General features: G+C 53.8%; 1 protein-coding gene across 2 annotated transcripts in view; it reads right to left on the bottom strand.

Annotated features, from left to right (window-relative positions):
• Positions 1-20,598, bottom strand: part of Rps6ka2 (ribosomal protein S6 kinase A2) — a 201,963-nt gene that overhangs the window by 71,461 nt on the left and 109,904 nt on the right. For both annotated transcript variants that reach the window (XM_076858042.1, XM_076858041.1), the window contains exons 2-3: positions 12,732-12,848; positions 6,553-6,634 (exon numbers count right to left, since the gene is read on the bottom strand). In XM_076858042.1, the coding sequence (XP_076714157.1) occupies positions 6,553-6,634; positions 12,732-12,848 (199 nt within the window). The remainder of the gene's footprint in view (positions 1-6,552; positions 6,635-12,731; positions 12,849-20,598) is intronic.

Below are 20,598 nucleotides of genomic sequence, written 5' to 3'. Positions count from 1 at the left end.
CCAACGTAATTCTGCGAGCCCCGTGAAGATGGCAATGCCAGCCATGGGAGTGCACCTTGGGAAACCTCTGGGCACGTGGGGGACCTGGAGAGCAGCACACTGAACGCGAGCCAAGACTGCTCTGTGGTCAGAGCCCACGGGACCCCAGGGATCATGCTCTGCACCTGCTTCTGTGGGCTGCTGAAGGGCAATGTCACCACAGGGAGGCATGGCCATCGCAGGCCTGAGGATGGCTTTGTGTTGGACACAGCATGACCTCAGGGCTTTCAGACTGGGCTGGGGGACCCTGCAGACCCCATTCTGGGATGAGCCCAGCTCCTCCTGACGTGTGGCCGTAATGGACACTGCTGAGTCTGAGCAGAGTGAGAACCCGTCTCCACCTGGCAGCTCTCAGCTCACCAAGATCTGACTCAGCAAAGCACGGGCTTCCATCAAGTGGCTGTGCTGCTAAATGTTTAGGGGTTGAAACTTTTTACAGTTAATTACTACAAGAAAATACAGGAATTGGAGAAAACCATAGATAATGATGATAGTAACAGTGGACAGGAAGCCATGCTGACCAGCACAATGGGTCTCTTCACTCCTCTACACTGAATCACTTCAGAGAAGATGGACACAGTATTTGACTCACTTCCTTACCAAGGAATTCTGCGATAAACCGTGAGTCCGTCATCCTTCACATGGTGCAGACTGTGGGGGGAAGCAATGAAACGTCTCTGTGATTCAGGACATGCCAGCATCTGAGGGACGCCAGGGGCACAACAGGGACAACAGGGAGAGTCAGAGCCTGTCGGTGGGGAGGGCCCCACCGGGGGCACAGCCTGGGATCTGCTGCTCAGAGGGCTCAGAGGGTGGCCAAGATGGCCACGGGACCATTCCCACTTTGCTTTTTATCTTAGCAATGTGCTGGGAAGATGTGCCTGAACAGAGAGCACCAGCCAGGACAGGCCCCCTGGGAGGAAACGCCCTGGGTGGGCAGGCGGCCTGGGGCGGGCACCGGGCCCTCATCACCTCCAAACTGTCTGATTTTAAGTCTTTGCCGATTCTGCCTCAGTTTCCTCATTTTTGAAATTCTAGTAAGAGGAGGCACTTATACCTGTGCTTACACCTCTACCTCAGGAATCTGAAGTCACCAAATGTGAATCAAATGACACAGTGAGTTAGCACAGAAATGTATCTGTTCAAACTCAGAGACTAAAGCTTGGCTTCTGAGCGACTCCATGTCTTCTAACTAAATGAAACAAATACTGAGGTGCTGAGGACAAGGTTCTGGGGGTCGGCACCGAGACGACCGCTCCAGGACCATTTCAGGATGTTGTGGTCAGTAGGGATGCCACCAACGCCCTTCTGTGCCGGCTACCACAGACTGGTGTGCACCAGGCACATCTGCAGAGTGACGCGATCAGCCCGCCCCGCTCCTTACAGACTACACCGCATGTCCAGAGAAGGGGCTTTGGCTGATGATGTCCTGCCCTGTCACTCTCCCTCCTGGCTTGCTGTCACACTGACACAGTGACTCCCCACTCAGCCACCAAGAGGCATGTGCAATGTTGCTACAACTGCCAGAGACCTCACTCACTCCAACATGGCACTCTGGCCACAGTGAGGTCCCCAGGATGGACAGGACGTGATTTAGCTCCTTCGGAGAGGGGAATGCAGATCGCCTTTGGGCAGGCAGGGTGGACATGCAAGAAAATGGTTAGACGCTGGTGAGGCGAGAAGACGCAGGGAAGTCCTGCTGAAGACATCTTGATGTGAGAAGCTCTCTCCCTGGGGCCCTGAGACCACGGACCACTGTGTGGGAGGGGTCCTGGTCTCTGCCCAGCTGCCAGCTCTTATGACACACGGGCCCCTCACAGAGGGATTAGCCAAGGATTCTTTCTGATCAGATGGCAGCGGAAGCTCACCCTCCTCCTGGCTGCCCCACTCATCAGACGGAACGAAACCTAGACCCCTGAAGCCCTGCCACATTTCCAACCCAGACAATCTCCAGGGAGAACAGGACAGGGGTGAGACGATGGCCCTCCTGTCAGAGCCTGCTGACCCCACACCCTCCATGCATTGAGGAAGGTGCCCACTGATACAAGCCCTGGGGAGAAGGTGGTGAGAGAGGAAGGCTCCCAAAGGGACCCTGGCTGTGGCCACAGGGTCCTGGTTTCCTGATCCCGAACATATGCATGCACGGCACGCAGGATGCGCAGGGCAGCTTAGGATTCCCTCGATTCCCTGGCTGGACTAGCAACTCCGGCCCCCTGCAGTGGCCCCACACCAGCAGCTCTGAAGGCCCGGGTGACTCCAGCACTGAGAAGCACTGGCCACACAATACAGGTGTCTTGAGGCGGCGACAGCCCCACCTTTCAACTCGCTACTAGAATGGAGGTCAGGGCACTCCTGTCTGGTCTCCTGCCGGTGAAGGTGTCCTCCGCGAGGGGCATGTTAACAACCAAACTCCCTCGCAGCATGGGGTGGGGGCGTCCTCCTCCGGGATCCATTACATTTGGGATCCGCAACATGGACTATTCCCTGTAACCACTGCATGGAGAGGCCTGAGTGTGGGAACCCTGGTTTCCAGAAGACCCTAACGGTCCTAAGTGGCCACTGTGAGGTGAGGCATGGAGCTGGGGCACAGCGCCAACACCCCTGCCAGCTCCCCCCTCCTCCAGCTGTGGAGCAGTTGACGACATTGGAAATGGCTGTCACCTGCTTAAAGAAAGGTGGTGACAGCGCTCGACCCTCGCACTTAGTAAGAGGCCACTTCCCTCCCTGTAGTGGCGTGGACACCAGCTGCAGGCCCACAGGGCAGTGTCCGGTGATTCTCATGTTTTCTGCCAGCCTCCAGCCCCATCATTGTCCCTTTTCAGGTGTCTCTGCTGCTCAAGGGTGATGCGCTTTCCCTCCAGGGGCAGCCTGTGCTCTTGGGGCCGCACCCTTGGCGATGGGGAACACCACCGTGGTGTTACAGCATGTCCCTTTGCTCCGGGCCACGCTCTTCAGGAGTGTTGTCTGGCTCACAAACTGGCTATATGATGAAGATAGACAGTGAGCCACGGGGTGTTCCAACAGCTCGGCTCTTGGAAGGCAGAGGTGTTAGAGCTAAACGAGTTTACACGTGCCTTGGCGGGGAGTGCCTTTCTCCACCCACGAGGTGAGGCTGAGGCTGGGCGGGTGGCCGTCCATCTATCTACAGGAGGGGTGCAAGTGGACCTGCTCTCCCCATGACAGGGCCGGCTGCAGCACCATGAGGTCTGGGGCCACCAAACACAAAGCACTGTCTGGTGAGCCTCTTCTGTCTTGTCAAGAAAATAAACTGCAGCAGGGTTTCTGGAAAAAATATCTGTTCTTTGGTGGTGGACCATTATAGAAAGTTAGAACAGCGTGGGATGCAACACGATGGCTTTCAAGCTGACTTCAAAAGGCAATGGAAAATGTCCACATTCTTCTGTGCCTTCATGGGTCTCTCACAAGCAAAAATGATACTGCGTACTCAAGTAAACTATTCTAGAATATGTAGAAATGACTTTATATACAAAAAGTCAAATATGAAAATGTGAAATACAGAAGGTACCAGCGACCTGTCACCTGAGACCTGGACAGAGCTGCTGCTGTCATTCTGGCCCAGCTCCTGACAATGGGTCTGCCTGCTGGGAGCACCCACTTGTGGGGCACCTGCAGACAGATTCAGCGCCTGCTTGCTCCATACCAGCTGGGTCAGCGGCCACTTCTCGGGGGCACTTAGAAGGCTTACACACCCAAGGGGACAGAAGTCAGGAGACAGTGGTGAGCTCTTGCCTGGGACAGGAGGTGAGATGGCTGGCTTGAGTGGACCAGCATGCCCCCAGTCTCCATCGTCGACCACAGAAAGACTCTGCCTCTGGTCTGAGCCACAGGGTGGGCCAGCAAAGACCCATGCTGTTTAGGGTTGCTCCCTTTAAAACAAGGGCTTCACTGAGATCATCCACATTTCAAACAATTCCCCCATTCAAAGTGCACAATTCAGGGGTTTTACGTGTTCAGTTGAACAATCACCACCCATCGATTTTAAAACATTTTCATCACCCAAGAAGGAGCCAAGACCAGGCACACTGCTGTGTCTCCAGCCCCAGCCCTGTAACCACGGACCTCCACACAGATGGAGCAGCACACACAAGGACCCTGGGCCGGGTCTCACTGGGCAGCTGTCTTCCAGGCCCACCACTCTGCCTGTGGAGTGTGCAGTGCTCTCAGCCTCCTTTATCCTCAAGTGCCTTCCCATGGCGTGCAGAGAGCACTGCTTCACGTACCAGTCGGTGGACACTGGCTTCTCCCCACTGGTTCTTGTAAACTGGCTGGTGCCGCCACAGACATTCCAGTGCAGTCTCTGTGTGGCCCGTGTTTTCATTTCTCCTGGTCAATACCCAGGAGTGGGGCAGCCGGGCCTCGTGGTCATCTGTGTCTAACCTTGTGAGAGACTGCATGAGCAGTTTGGTTTGGGACTTTCAGATGATCCTGAACTAGAGAATGTTTAATGTATTTCTTTTTCTCTGGGGAAACTATTAAGTAGAGAGGTTATTTTATCAAAAGTTGGGGACAGGAAGTCAAAGCTTGCTTTGTTTTCTATACCTCTTCTTCCTAACAGAGCAATTATTTAAAATAACATTGTCATGAGACTCTTGAGACATTTGTTCATGTTCACCTGGTAACAGTTATATAAATACTGTTATACGATAAAAATGTTAAATCTAAAGCATGGCTTTAATCAGGTTGCAACACTCAACTAGAAACTCAAGTGCCCAAGTCTTCTGTACACACAGGAATTTCCAGAAAAACCTGTGAGCACCCAAATCCTTAGCTGTACTCCTGAGCAACCCTGGCCTGTGCTCATAGCGAGTTCCCCTTGGACGTGCACGGGACCTCAGGTGACACGAGGGTCCGTGTCTACATTTTCTGATTGCTGGTCATGACAACATCACCCTGATTCCTCTCCTCTGTGGAAGTGCTCATCTCCTTGAGCCCTGGGTCTCGCTCATCTCCCAACTTCTCCTGGCACCTCCTCGTGTGAGAGCGCCTTCCCTGTGCCACACGTCAGGGCAGTGTGCCAGCTGGCTGGCTGGTGACATGGACTGGGTTCAAAGGCGCTTGTGTATCAATTACTAAGAAAACGGTGAAGAAACTACGCAGCACGTGAACATAAGCTTCTGAGGCAGGACGGCTCGGTGGCCCAAGGGTCAGCTCCAGTGCCGGAAGGAGCACACCCGAAACCTTCCATTTATTGGGGAAAAGACATTCAAGAAAATTCCACCCAAATAAAACAAGGGATTGGATTTCCAAGGGAGGAATCTTGCTTGGTGATTTCTTGTGGACAGCAGATTGACTGACATCTTGGAAAGCCACACCCGCCTGGGATCACAGGCAGAGTGAGGGAAAAGGCACACATATGTCAGTCGCTCAGCCCAATCAGGCAGTGACATCAGGCCAGGCCCCTCTTGTGCTCAAATGAGCACAGCTCACACACACAGCCCATGGCTCGCTTGCGACATGCATGGATCTGGTCTGTCCCTTATGTCCTCCACTGGTGGTCCTGTCTCCTCTCCCCAGGAGAAGGCACAGGACTCGGAGCCAGCATGCCGTTGTCTCTGCAGCTCCCTGTACACCACTGCCACGGACTTTGTGCTCTAAGAGAGACCAAGGGCTGCCTGAGTCTTACAGGACCCCAAAGCTGACCACGAGCTCCCCTGCTCCTGCTGGGTAACCCCCCAGGTGAGGCTCCCTGGCCTGCTGGCTGCTCTGTGGGCTGGGCCAGCTGGGCCCCATTCAGCCTGCAACCTAGCGGGTTTCCCTCCCCTGCCAGCCACAAAATCAAATACATCATCTCACATGCAGGGACTGGGCCACCTCGCCCTCGCACGACACAGCCTGCCTCCCCCAGCCTCAGCTCCTGAGAGCAGCCCATGTGACCTGTGTGGTGTTAATGGCCACCTCCCTGGGTGGAAGCAGAGATTAATAAACCGCTGCCAACTCGGTGTCCAGAGCCAGGTGTTGTGGGTTCAGCCTCTCCTACTGTGCAGCATGCTCCCCTCACCAAAAGCAAACGGGGTGCAGGGTCACGAGGTGGGTGAGACTCTGCACCTCACTATGTTCTGACCTGCATGATGCTCTCACCTCCGGGTGGGAGCAAGAGGCTGGAAGCCACTGCTGGACTGGACTCCCAACTCCCGGTCACTGGCACAGCAGGAAAGTAGCTCAGCCACGAGCCACACTTGACCTGAAGCTGAGCATCCCGGTGACCCCGGTGGGTCTGTCACGCACACAGAGGTAGCAGCCTGCCACCCGCTGCTCTCTTCCCCAAGGCTCTCCAGGAGGAGCATCTGTGGATGGCTGGTGTTTACGCAAGATGGCTCTCCTCCAAAAACTGGAAATTCTGCCTGGATATCTTAAACACCCAGGGAACGTTTGTATTGCTTATCGACTATCAGACAGCAGGGCCCATGTGCTCCGGAACCCATGAGAACCCATGAACGACAGTGGGGTGAGCGCCTTCTCAGCGCTTCTCCAAACAGCGCCCTGAGGCCTTACCTTTCAAGGTGGCTTTCCTCAGGACCTTCATGGCGTACAGCTGGCCAGCATCAGATCCAGTGACCTTCCTCACCAGGAACACCTGGCAAGCAGAAAACACTCTGAAACTGACCAGACCTCAAACTCAGCCCTCCCGGCTTGGCAGGGGCTCCACAGAGGAATCCCCGTAGCACAAAGACCTCGCAGGAAGTCTGACCCTCCCCACTGCCCAGAGGAGCCTGGCCAGCGGCAGCTCCGTGGGGACCACGGTTGTGTTCGTAGAGCCCTCTGGTCTTGGCGCCACTAACTTTCTATTTGGAACTAGAAGTAACGTGACCTCTCTCTTTTTGAAGAATGTTTAGAAAAACAAAATATTCGAAAGTTTTAAGGGAGATAATTTGTTCTATTTTAATAACCCTCTGTAAACTGCCCCCACCCATGAAAACCACTCAAGAGTTTGTCCTGCCTGGAGAGCAGGCGCTGCCCAGCCTTTGAGATCCACCACTTCCCTTATTAGACTCTCTTCACCCAAACTGCACCTGCAGGCAGCTCAGGTCTACTGACCGTTCTAACTGGCTCTCAGACACACTCAGCACTCTCGGAGACAATTTTTGAGGTGTATCTGAGGAAAACCAAAAACAAGAGGGAATTGAGACAGGCTAAGTTTAAACTCCCCTTCATACTTGGAATAAAATTAGTAAAGGAAAAACATTCAGAGGATCCTTTATGAAAAGAAGTCCCCAGGCAAATGGAGAACATGCTGATTTTCCTACAGATGCGAAACTCGATTCCGCAGAGGCTCTGGCTGCGAGGCAGGCAGAAGGGGCTGCCCACAGGGAGTGGTCTGAGGGCAGAGCTGCCTTCCTCCCTCCCAAGGCCTCCCTTTTCAGCCTCAGAAAGCAGAGGACCAGCTCTAAGCAAGTGCCTGGGGCAGTCTGGCTGGACACAAATGCTCAGAGGAACCAGTCTCGGTGGAATGGAGCCGCAGTGCACTGCCGGGAAGTGGGGAGGAGAGGGGAGGAGCCTCTCCCCACAGAGGGACATGTGACCAGTGCTTGCTCTCTCAGGCCTCCCACTGATGAGGACAGACACTCGGGACTTAGGCAGCACAGGGTCTCGGGCAGACCCTATGAGGGAGGGGCGAGAAGACACAGGTCCCAGCACAGGGGTGGATCCAGAGCCTGACCTCAGTTCCAAGACTGCACCCTTGAGAGTCCCAGAGAGACTCGCCACCTCCAGACCCCAGAGCTGTGCCCACCCGTCCCTCCAGTGTCTGTCACTGCTGCAACCACAGCCCTCCTTGAGCAGGGACACCAGTGTCCATGGACAATTGCTGGACCCCTCTGCCCAGGGCCGAGAGGCGGGCTGGTTCTGTGCAGTGGTGTGCTGCCTGAGGTGCCCTGGGTCCTGGGAAACATGGCAGATGGAGATGGGCTCCCTTTTCTGGGGTTTGAGAACTGTGTTTATTTGGGGTGATGGTGGAACACCTGCACACATCTGCACCTCTGCAGGGCTGGTGCAGCCTGGAGAGACAACTTGGGGCTCACCCTCACGGGCACTGACTGCCATTCAGGATATGAGGCACTGAGCCCTTCTGCAGGACCTGGGGACCCCGGTTCTACACAGAGCTCTGCCATAACCATGCAAGTTACTACAGATGGACAAACTCTGCTATCTTGGAAATGTCCTGCTAGGCCAACGCCTCTCTTGGTGTTGGGGATGAGATTCCCAACAGGCAGGAAGAAACATGTCAGCAGTGGTCAGAAGAAGGGATTATTTGCAGACAGAGAAACATCAGTGCCCAACTCCTGAGTCTTCCCTGATACTTATAAGACAATCACACACAGCACAGTCTAGTTCCCGCCTGAGACTGCACTTCCATCTACTGTCTGTGGAGACCAGTGAAGCTACAGGCACATGGCTATGAGTGTTGTGGAGACTTCTCATCAGCCCCTTGCTGGTGCCCAGGAGGCAGGAGGCGGGACATGCAGCAGGAGTCCAGGTGGTAGGCAAGGCTGAAGGATGAGTCCTGGTCCCAGGGAGGCCGCAGGGTCACCACTGAGTCTCTACCCCCACCTAGGAGAGGAAGTCGGGTCTCCAAGGTCTGGCAAGGGGGATGGGGTGAGTGACAGCCAGCTGATGGAAGGGATGGTGCCACTGGCTGAAGGTCAGCTGTTTCCAGTCCAGCAGTTGAGAGGCAGTGACAGTAGTGAGGGGCAGGGTGTGGCCCTCCTCAGTGGAAGTTCTGACTGCATTCAGGGAGCACTGAAAGCTCACTCCCCTGGAGCCTGGACCACCAGAGCCAGGGCACCAGTAGCTGCCAGTTACAATGCAGCTCACATGGTGCCAGACCGTGCGGGTGTTCACATGACATCTCTCGCTTCTCACAGTAAGGGCGGCTCAGCTCCACTAACGGGATCAAACTCCTGCTAGTGCCAGGACTTCCAAGTCATCACGCCAGGCGCTCCCACGGCCAGCAGAGGGCTCAGCAGCAGATGCCTGGCACCTTGAGGTGAGCCACCAAGACTGCAGCAGCTTAGACACAATCGGCAGGGCCTGGCCGCATCCTGCGTGGCCCTCTGTGCCCCTGCCAGGCTCGTGCACTGTAGCACTCAACGCCGACGCAGCAAAGGCAGCTTCCGAACAGCTCCGCCGCGTCAGCAGACACAGTCACCTAACCCAGCGGCACATACCACCGTGCTACATTTTTAGGACGGCTCCTGCAGCCATGTGGCCCACATACCTGCCACAACTGCAGCCTGGGACAGATGTGACGTCATCCTGAATCACCCCACTCATTGGGGACCACTGTGGTCCACAGAATCAGCACCTGATGCTCTCAGCACTGGAGTGTGACAGCTGGTCTGCAGTGGGCCAAGCGGCAGGAAGGCAGGTGTCTGACCCATTCCTGTGCTGCCACCCATGGGGTCACAGGAAAGTTCTAAAATTTTAAGATTTTGGTTTGCTTCCTTCTCAGAGTGTAAAAATCATGACCTACAGACCACTCCCAGGACTCCACGGAAGGGAGCCCCAGGAGCCGCAGAGAAGCGGGGACTTACTCTTCCCAAGAGCACGGGGCTCTGTGCCCAGCCTCTGTGCCCGAGAGCAGGAGGTCCACGCCAGCCCTTCAGCACTCGGCTGTGCCTGGCCACACTTCATTGCTTTTCCAGGCCATTTTTTTAAAAAAATATTTATTTTATAGTTGGACACAATACTTTTATTTCACTCATTTATTTTTTATGTGGTGCTGAGGATAGAACCCAGGGTCCTGCCTGTGCTACGTGAGCACTCTACCTCTAAGCCACAACCCCAGCCACTCCCCCACTGGGTTCCCGGGCACAGTGTGTCCTGCAGGCCTGAGCTCGGGGCTAGAGCCATCGCCAGCACGCTGTGCTCCGTGTGGGGGTGCCGCGGCTTCTAGGCCTCAACTGATGCCGAAAGAAATTCCACAGCCAGAGACGTTTCGTTCCTCCAGTGTGTTCTGTGTGGGGTTGTTGTTGTTGTTTGTTTACAGGAATAATCTTCTTGTGGCACAAGCAGAGAGTAGTGACCGAGGATCCTTTAGGGCCTGAACGGTCAGCGTCCCTGACAGTCGTCCTGCAGACACTCCTGGGCTCTGGGTGCAGTGCAGGCCTGCATGCCCAGTCTCCCCAGCCGAGGCTACATTTTATCCATTTCTCTGTCTCCCGTGTCTTCAGTCATTCAGTGGAGAGGAGGGTGGAGGGGCTCAGAAGCAGGCCAGGCTGTGAGTGGAACCACCTGCAGGCAGGGCCATGCTGGTCTCTGGCTGGAGTGAGGGTGGTGGAATCCAGGACTCTTCTCCCTTAGAGGTGGAAAAGAGGCCTGCCCCTGCTTGAGGCCACGGCGTCTCCTCTTGGCAGCCATGGAGAAGTGTGGGCAGCAGAGCCCAGACTTGTCCTCCTCCTGCTGTTGTTGCTTGGATGGAAAACACAGCCTCCGTGGACGAGCGCAGAGACACTGACCGCGAGGGCTCTGCTTCCCGCGAGGGCTCTGCTTCCTTCCCAGTAACCTGAGTGAAGCTCTGAGGACCGGCCTCCTGCACTGGGTCCCACTCAGTGCACAGAGGAGGCCTGAGCCTTGCTCCCCTGTCCTGCAGCCTGGCCTGGCCTGGCCGCCACCGCTGGCTCTCAGCGAGCAGGAGCTGAGCCGGCCATCGAGGTCACCTTAGGGCACACCCACCAGAGGGGTTTGTGTCTCCTTCTGCTTTTCCTCTCTGATCCTCTGACCTCACTCAGTTATTCTTTGTATCATGAGGACACGTGTGGCTATAACAAGAGAATTCACAAGAGGGCCAGGAAGGCCAAGCGTGGCATATCACGGGGGTCAGCGCTCCAGGGGGATTCGGCCAAAGGCCGTCATTCTACTTGTTTTCCAAGGATTTCTTTCTTTTTTTTATTTTAATTTTTTAGTTGTACATAGTCACAATACCTTTGTTTTATTTATTTATTTTTATGTGGTGCTGAGGATCAAACCCAGGGCCTCACATGTGCTGGGCGAGCCCTCTGACACTGAGCCACAACCCCAGCACCCCCCCACCAAGGGTTTCTTTTTAAAGCAAAATTAAAATTCAAACTTTGAAGTCTGAACGAAGGAATTGGGAAGCCTTTTCTCTTTTTGTGTTTAATACACTAGTTTTCCAACCAGGGTATTTAAGGGTGGTGGTTCTACAGTCAGGCACTACTGGACACCTGGAGCACTGGTCGCTTCCCCGGAGCCCAGGAAGCTTTTCCTGTCTCCCTGTCACCAGGAACTCAGTGCCCCTCTTGGGATGGGGCTGTCGCACCCATGGTGTTTCCAGCAGTAACAGGGCTGGTCACCCACAGCCATGAAACCCGGCAGGCCTCTCTGTGCTGCGCTGGGGCAAAGACAATTCTGGCCCACGCCTGCAAAGGCTGACTCCACTCATGAAATGACACGTGGGCAGCACCTTGGAAAGGCAGCAAAATGAAGAGAACCCTTGTCTGTGCTTTCAAATCACACTTCTCCGAGAAATAATCTTTCCTATTTTTCTGGTCAGTGGTAAGACATTGAGCTGTCCCCTGAAACAGGCTCTGTGTTCTGCTTTTCATGATGGCTATTTACAGAGTGAGGCTTCACAAATAGTAGTAAATAGCATTTTATAGACCAAAATGGCCCGAATACTGGTGATGTGCAGCAGAATAAACACATTCCTCACCACATTACCCAGCAGAAAAGAAAAAGAGAAAAGTCCTTCTACTTCATCAGCATGACAAAAGATAAATTTCTGCAAACAACTTTATGTGGTCTGTAAGAGATTATTCAGATATCAGCATACTATTAATCCTACCCTTAAGTGGGATTAAGCTGATTGTATTTTAGTAAAAAGTCAGGGGAAGGCTGGAGAGGTCTGGTTTTCGTCCACAGGCCACACGAAAGCAGTTGAGGGCCAGGCCGCCCCCCTTCCCTGGAGGAGAGGGCTCCCTGGGCACGGCAGGCCATGCCTGCCATCCACCCTTCACACCAGGGACAGAGAAGCCAGAGCTTCCCGGGAACAATCCCCAGGCCACCGAGTGAAAGCACCTGTTGGCATCTGCTGTCTCTGGACGTGGCCCAAGTGAAAGGCAGCCTTTCTCATTTCCTGGAAGAAATCAGTTTTTATTGCTGTAATCTGGAGGTGGAAGAAGAAAGGAAGCCAGCAGTCCTGGCTACACACACACTGCAGCAGCTGCCGATCACATAAGGTGGGGCCCATTACCATCCTGCAGGAGGGGAGACACTCTGAGAGGCAAAGGAGCTTGGCTTGGAGGCTAAGGGAGCCAGTTGGGCCCCAGCCTTCCGGATGTCATGTGGCCAATCCAGAGAGGAGTTTTTCCTCCTTCTCTTATTCTACTGTTTTGAGCTTTAAAAAGTTAGCTGTTAGGATGCACTGCCACAGATGCTCTGGCTCAAGCTCAACTGCCCCGCTCCCCTTGGTGACCAACGGAACCTTGGGGAGCAGCTGGGGAGGCCAGGCTCCATGGTCTTGAGGGGGAGGCGGTCCCCACTGGACACAACTCCCTGAAGGGCAAGGGCCCTGGCCCTGATGTGCACAGGCTGCAGGTCACCTGGGCTGTGCCGAGCTAGGACCATCTGCACTTCTCATTCTGTCAGGTATGGCCCCGATGTCCTTGATGCTCAGGAGTGAGACCCTCTTGCACCCATCCGGGAGCTGAACTTACCTTCCCATAGGACCCTTGTCCTAAAACCTTCAGCAGCTCAAACTGGGAAGGATCGGCCTTCTCAAACCCTTCTTTGACATGGTGACTGATGTCGATCTCCTTCACGATGCCTTCTTCCTGCGGAGAAGAGCAGTATACCGTGACATAGGGGCAGGGTCCCTGGGAGTTGCCCTAGCACCTCCCTCCACTGCAGTCACTGTGACCGGCTCTGCCACGGACTTCCGGGATTAGAGGGACATTTGTGACACCACGCGGCTTTATGGAATCATCTCCAGTTAGTTTGCTGGCACGTGAGCCTCTAATTGTTTCTTTTCTGCAGGGATTTTTGTCATTTGGTCTTCCCAGTACTCTGGGAAATCTAAAGGTAGTCTCAATGAAACCCATTCTACTTAACAATTTGAGCAAAACTTTTGGTTGGGGTGACCAGCAGCCACAGAACAGACAGCCTAGGGGGTCGGTTCAGTGTCTATACGCTGTGCTCAGAAGGGCACGGACAGGTTCCCACATGTGACGTCACTGGTGAAATGCAGATGGTCTGGCCGCCTCTCCCCCCATTCACACCATCCCTGATGTTTTTGACACAGCTGATGTGATGAACGCTTCCTTGCCACCCTGTGGATTATATTTCAGAAGCAGTGAGAAAGTTTTCTCCAATCTAGAAGCGAGAATTTCCTGTACGAAAAAGAACCTACATCTTTAAGATAAAGCCTCGACAGAGATCACTTTCATGACAAGCTGCCCCAGGCAAAGACACTGGGCGGCACTTGCACAGGTAGGTGGGCTTTCTGCCCAGTGCCACTGTCCGGTGAGGACCTGGAGAGCAGCCGCTTCCCGACCGGAGCCTTCTGTTCTCCAAAGCATCTCTGCGCCTTCTGAGAGGCTCCTCCTGGCCCTCCTGGACACGGGGAAGGCGCTTTTAGTGACACAGCAGAGAGCCATGAGGAAGTCATGCAGCGCAGGCAGGGGGCCCCGGGCACCTAGGTCCCCCGGTCCTGCAGAGGGCACCCCTGCTCCTCACGCTCCCAGCCCAGGACTCACTGTCCAGCCACACGCCTCTTCCCTGTACTTCAAATGAAACCCCAGCAGCAACCATCTGCCTTAGGACGTTTGAATCACCTCTAAGGTTACTGCTTTCCCTCCAGGAACTGCAAGAGCAGAGAAGGGAAGGGCCTGTGCGCTCTGCTTCCATCCTGACAGTTACTGGAAGCTTCCTGATTTCCACACGGTTGAGGATTATTTGCCACTTTGGTAAAAACAATGTTCTTTTCTTGGAAACGCAAACACTATGGCCCCAGTTCTCTCTGGCTGGTTGTAAGGTTTACAGAAGCTCACTTACAAGACACAGGATTGTAAAGTTGCTTCTTTGTCTTTACTTCTTGAACAGATAAGAAAAACCCCGGGGTGCCAGCAGGCTCCACAGTTTGGGGTGGTGGCTTTGAGGACAACCCAGCACTGTAGTTCAGAAGTTCTGAACCCCAGGGCCACCAGAGCCATGGGAAGCTCCAGGTTTTGTAGTGAACTCTTCCAACTTACAATAGGGAAAACAGTCAGCAGGCAGGGGCCCTGGGGCTGTGGTGTGTCACAGCCCTATCCACAAGGAAAGCCCTACTGGTGGCTGTAGAAGCCCAAAGCCAACCCTATACCCACTGGCACAGATATGCTATCTTTTTCTGCCACTGACCCACCATTGGAAGAAGAACCTGGGAAGATTATCTGTCATTTAAATAAGACGCTCCTTTTCTGTTACAAAACCCTCTCCCTGGGTCAAGACGTCCTCTGCCCACAGCACAGAGGCAGTGGGGTGATGTGAGTCATCCAGAATCCCAACCTCCCTCCTAAACAGCCCCAGCCCTGCAGCGGTGCAATGCAACACCTACCTTACCTAAGGTCACAATCCCCTCAGTACATCTCTCTGGGCTCCAGTGGGAATGTGAACGTGAGCAGTCACACTGCTGAACCAGAGTCACATGTGATGCTGTCCAGAGGCTCAGGGCAGGAGGGAGAATGAAAGTGGCCAGGGACACGGGCCAAAGAGGCTTGGACTCCTACATTGGTCTCTGCCTGAGGCCAGTTTCACAGCACTCGGGTGAGCTTCAGGAGCTCTTTTGGAAGGTTGGAGAATCACAAGTAAAAAGTAAGCCCCCCTCCCCCACTATGGGCCACCATCTCCTCGCTGCCCCGAGGGACAGGCCATCTCGCAGGCTTGCCCAGCCAGAGCTGGCAGCACCAAGGCGGGTGCCTGCCCTCGGGGAATCGGCCATGAACTCCGCTCCTCTTGATGCCAGCCACCTCCCCAGCCCCTGGCAGGCCACGCTCTTAAGCCAGCTTCAGAGCTCCTGCAAACACAGACAGCACCGCAGGCCACCCCTGCTTCCTTGATCTCAGCCACGTACCTCCTTGAGTTATGGCCCTAACATTTCAAATCACACATTTAAATGCAAACATCTACCAGCATTTACAAGATGTGTGCACATTCTTGCTGTCAAAGTGTTTAGACAAAATGGACCCCAAGCACAAATAAAATTTCATCTCCTAGAACGGCATTTGAAACTCCAGATTTCTCTCCTGATAATACCTTGATACAGCTAACTTATCATTTAAAATCAGTAAGGTCTCTACCAACCACTCAACAGAATCTCAACTAGCAACAGAAAAAAGAACCAACGCGGTCCCATTTGAGAGCTCAGAGTTCTGAGTTCATGGTGACGTTTGGGTCTGAACTTGCTTGAGGACACCTAACTATGTCCCAAGAACTAAGACAACACTGGAGCTCAGGGAACCCAGTGGCGATGCAGGGCAGAGCAGGGCAGTGTCCACAGAAAGCAGCTGGTCAGGAGAAGGAAGGAGGGCCCCGGCAAGGCTGCTCCCCCTGTCTCTGAACACCTAAGGACCACGAGAACAAAACTGTCCCTGCCTCATGGTGAAGTGACATCTGTGATCTCTCCTTGGTGAGGCAGGCCGTTCCATCTAGAACACTACGCGATGTGCACGCCATCCCCCAGGAAAACAGTCTGCTCCTAAATCCACGCCACACGGGCGCTCCACACTTGGTTCTGAGCATAGTGCCTGGGAAGAGTGTTTTTAAAATGACTTGAGTGATGGAAAGAGAAGCGGGTATCATGACCAGGTGCTGGCCCCACAGGCGAAGATGCCAAAAGGTTGTAATGTGAGAAAGAAGCTAGAGACATGAACAGTTTAAACCACGTCCATCCATGGACACTGTCAGGACAATGCTTCCAAAATCCCTGCGGAGCATCATCCCAGAGTGCTGAGGCTGAACTGCCTCACCGGCTTCAGCAGGTGCTCCCAGGGGCTGGAAAGCTAAAAGAACAGCCCCCACAGCAAGTCTTGGGAGCTGGACCCCAGCTGCGCTAACTCTCCTCTCCCTGTCAAAGTCGCCCCCTCAGGGAATTCCTGTTCTGAATCATCTGCTGTTCATGTCATTAAAAGTATAATATTTATGAAAAGAAAATGCAAATTAAAAGTTGTGGGAGAGTATTGATAAAAATATAGGAAATAAAAATTAGAAAAGTGTTAAGATTTATTTCTAAAAAAAGGGAGAGGTCATTCTAGAAATCAGAGCTGCATGCAGGATATCAATTCTCAGAAAATTATAGAATAAGTTTGCAGGGTTTGTTTATAAAAATACAGAAACAAGGACAACACCTCAAGGCTGTACCCACAGTCTGTGGGTGAGCCCTGCTCTGCTTCTGAGGTGAAGACATCAGGGGATGCGGCCACAGCGAGACGCGAGCCTGATTTTGATGAGACTTGTGACGCTCTTTCCTGCAGCTCAGATAGGCCAGAGGCCAACCACGCCACAGACGGAGGTCCAAGGAAGGAGCACCAGGAACCACTCTTCATGGTATACACACAGCACCTGCTCATCAAGAACATCTTGCTCAGAGGTCTCAGCACAGCCATGGTGCCACCTGCATCACGACACCCAGGGGATCTGCTGGACTCCAGGCCCAGGGGAGGACGACATGGAGGCCAACTTTGTCTTGGGGGCAGTGGAGATACTTAGCAAGCTCGAGGCTGGTTTCATAGCCTCCCAGGCCAGGGGAACTGACGACAATTCCCACAGCTTGCCCCAAGGGACTTCTGGTCCACCTCTGCAGAAAGTGAGTCCTCTGGGAGCTGCATCCCATTGTAAGAACAAACCAGGACAAAGTCCGCCTCTGTGCCCACCCAAGGTGTCTCCCCACACCCACAAGGGCCCTGACACATGCAACCACACAGGACCAGAGGAACCTCTTCTTCTGGACAGGTCGGGTTGATGGTTTGGACAGGATTCCTGCGCTAGGGCAGCGGTGTTCAGAAGTCAACGGCTGCACGCTGACAGCTGCTGCCTATCAGTCCATCCTAGTTTGAGAGGACTGAATGGCAGCTTAGGCAGGCGGGGCCTGGCTGGAGGAGGTGGGCCACTGAGGTGTGCCCTGGAAGGGTGCATCTTCCCCCCAGCTCCCACTGGTTCCTGGCAGCCTGGAGCAAAGCGGCTTCCCTCCCCCACGCCCTTCAGCCACGGTGCGCCACCTCACCTCCGGCCCAGAGCAATGGAGTTGGCTGTCAGTGGACAGAGACCTTTGAAACTGAGATCCCTGAATAAACGTTCCCTCCTTTAAGTTGTTCTTGTTGAGTATTTAACTGGTCACAGGGATGAGACACTGATTAAAATACTGGGTATCTTGTGCAAGGATCCAGGGCAGAGCTGCAGCTAGAATTCAGACTGCGATGCCAGGATCCATGCGTGTTTCCACTCTGGCCAGGGCCCAGGGAATGTCGGAGAGGTAGTAGCTGCTGAGACCCAGGGTCTTCTCTAAATTGCCCCTTACTTGTCTCAGCAAACGTGTCACTTTCGCTGGTGAGAAGGAAGGTGCAGTGAAACCCGAGGGCCAGCCACATCATTCAATCAATAGAAAACCATCCTACAGAAAGCTCCATGTCTCTGAAGGGCTAAATATAGGCTGAGCCACCAAGTACAGCAGCATCAAGGGCAGGAATCAGGCCAGCCACGGGGCACGTGCTGGGGAGCAGTAAGGCAGGGCTGGCTTTATTTAAGAATAAGTCTGTCCCAGAACACAGGAGGACGGGAGCAGGAGGGAGAGGGCAGAAACCGGCATGGAAAAGGCTGCTGGAATGTCAGCACAGCAGATGCAAGCTCTGAAATTTCAGGAGCGTGACACAGTACACCGAGAAGGGGAAAGAAGGCCTCCTCCACTCTCCGGATCTGCTTTCCTGTCCTGGTGAACAGATCCGTCCTGACGATGCTCATGCGGTGGGATCCCTGGAGGGGCAGACTTGCGAGTGCGTGGCAGAGCTCCCTCTTCTCACCCACCTGGGGTCTTTTCTTTTCCTTGCCAGAAAGGTGATTCAGTGCACGAGAGGCTGCAGAAGCAAGAGTGGTCACGGATGTCACCACACACGACAAAAACAAGGACTGGGCCAGGGCCTTCCTTATCTCAGGAAGAGGTCCCACTGAAGCCACCTGCTGAGCTTCAGATGCTTATGACAGTAGCATTAAGTAAGGAGTCGTCAGAGGAGGGCCAGGGGGACCCACAGAAACAGGTACCACCAGCCAGGGTCCTTCCATCCAGATTCCAGTCTTCTCTCCTTCCCACACCACGAGGAGCTTCGGTTGATCAGCCTAGAAGACTCTTCCAGGGACATTACTTCTCTGCTTTTGAAGTAAAGCTCCACCCTCCCACCTTATTTCTCTGTCCCCACTGTCTGTTGCTCCTCTCATCATTTCCCCTCCGTCCTCTGAAAGCCTTCGTCTGCTGGTGGCTTTATGAATCACAGTCCGTGAGAGTGGGACTCCGAGAGCTACGACCAAGAACAAGGACGGCAGACAGAGCTCCTTCCTGCAGGCCTCCTTCCCACCGACAGCCCCTGCAAGCCCACGGCCTCCCAGGGACTCAGGCCAGTCCTACTCCAGTGGGCAGATCCAGGACATGCTTCCAGTGCTCTGCCTCCTGAGGACACTGTGCGTGGGCCCAGGCACCTGCTCCAGGAGGGTCTGTGTTCTGCCCTCTGGGGAAGGCGTGAATGGCACCAGTCCACTCCAAGGAGAAGACCTTTGGCTCCTCTGGTCCCTTTTGATCTCTACTACCAGGTATTTATTGAAGCATCCAAAGAAAAAAAAAAAAGGCTGGAGTTGTGGCTCAGTGGCAGAGCACTTGCCTCACACGTGGGAGGCGCTGGGTTCGATCCTCAGCACCACATAAAAATAGATAAACAAAATAAAGAAATTATGTCCATCTACAACTAAAAAACAATTTTTAAAAAAGTCTCTCATCTAAGAACTTTTCCTGGGCAGGCCCCAGGGGCCCCTCTCCCGTCTGCCCGGAGTCACCTCCCCTGGCGTTGGTGCTGGTGCCCCATACCCTCAGCCTGCGTTGCTTGTGGCTGACAACAGACAAAGCAATCCTGAGGTGGAAGGTGATGATGAGTCACTCCAATGGGTGACATTTTAATAAAGGGGACAGCTTGCAGAAGGATCACCTGGGTCGGCATGCAGCACGAGGCACCTGCAGGCCAACTCGACTCCCTCCGTCACAGTGCTGTGAGGAATCTGTGCTGCCGAGGGAGGGCGGCAGCCAGAGCAGGAGGCCTGAGGAGCCTAGAGCCCACGTAGTAGAAGAGGAGACGCAGCTGTGGATGAGAGCGCCAGTCCAGCAGCAGCTGCAGGAGCGAACGCGAAGTGTCCCTTCCTACTGCCTGTAGGTCCCCCGTCCACTGAGAGGCAGCCCTTCCCACACTCAGACCAGGGGACGTGCCTCGGAACTTATCAAAAAATTAAATATGGAAAGCTGTTTGCTGTAATGTTATTCATAAGAGTGAGGAAATGGGAAAAGATTGAAATTTGCAGCAAGTGGGGAGAATTGAGAAAATGGAGTGTAGCCAGCAGCTGAGAGGTCACGTGGCTTTAAGGTGGGTGTGCCTGGCCCCTCCAGAGTGGCGGCACAAGGAGGCACAAACGGCCCAACAAACGGCCCCACACATAGCAGCGTGTGCTGGAAACACGGATGTCAGGAAGAAATCAAGGACCTAGACGAAGAGAGGGACAGGTGTTGCAGATTGGAAGAAGACACAGTCAGATGTCCACAAACTGAACAAATTTCCAAACCAGACTTCTGTAGATATGGATGAGCTCACTCTAGAATTGTATAAAAAATGAAAAGTCACATAATTGCTGATGTAAGCGCGAGGACCCACCCCGCCCCAAGGTCCAGGTGTTCCACACAGGTGTTCGGAACAGCAGGCAACCGGAGAAGGGACAGACACACAGCTCATGGGACAGAACAGAGAACCCTGGAAAAGTGCGCTCAGACAGGCTGGTTTTGACCAGGACAAAGCCCCTCTGGATGGAGAAAAGATGGACTTTTCAACTAGGGGAGCCGGAATGTGGACGCCCAGAGAGCAAGACACCTGCCCTGCGTCCCACCCTGTGCACAATGACCCCAGAGTCACACGCACACATCTTAGGGGAAAGCGAGAGAGGATCTCCAGGATCCAGGCTAAGGGAAAAAATCCTCAGACACGACACCAAAAGTGTGATGCAGAAAAGGGAAAGCTGACAAGATGAACTTCTTCGATATTTAGACTTTTGCTGGGCAAAGACCCAGTTAGCACGACAACAAGGGGGCTCTGGAGTAGAGAAATATTTTCAAACACACTCGGCAGAGGTCTTGAATCTATGGCACAAAGAATTCTCAAAAGTCAGCAGTGAAAGAAAACAATCCAATTGGAAATTGGGCAAAGCAGATAAAGACACTTCAGCACGGAAGATGTGCAGAGGCAAACAAGCCAAAAACACACCCAACACCATGATTCGTTAGAGAAATGCAAATAACTGAAGAGTCAC

The sequence above is a fragment of the Callospermophilus lateralis genome, chromosome 6 (assembly GCF_048772815.1).
Source record: "Callospermophilus lateralis isolate mCalLat2 chromosome 6, mCalLat2.hap1, whole genome shotgun sequence".
In the NCBI taxonomy this organism is placed as follows: domain Eukaryota; kingdom Metazoa; phylum Chordata; class Mammalia; order Rodentia; family Sciuridae; genus Callospermophilus; species Callospermophilus lateralis.
The sequence above is the reverse complement of the archived record's forward strand: the minus strand, read 5'-3'. Positions and strand labels throughout refer to the sequence as shown.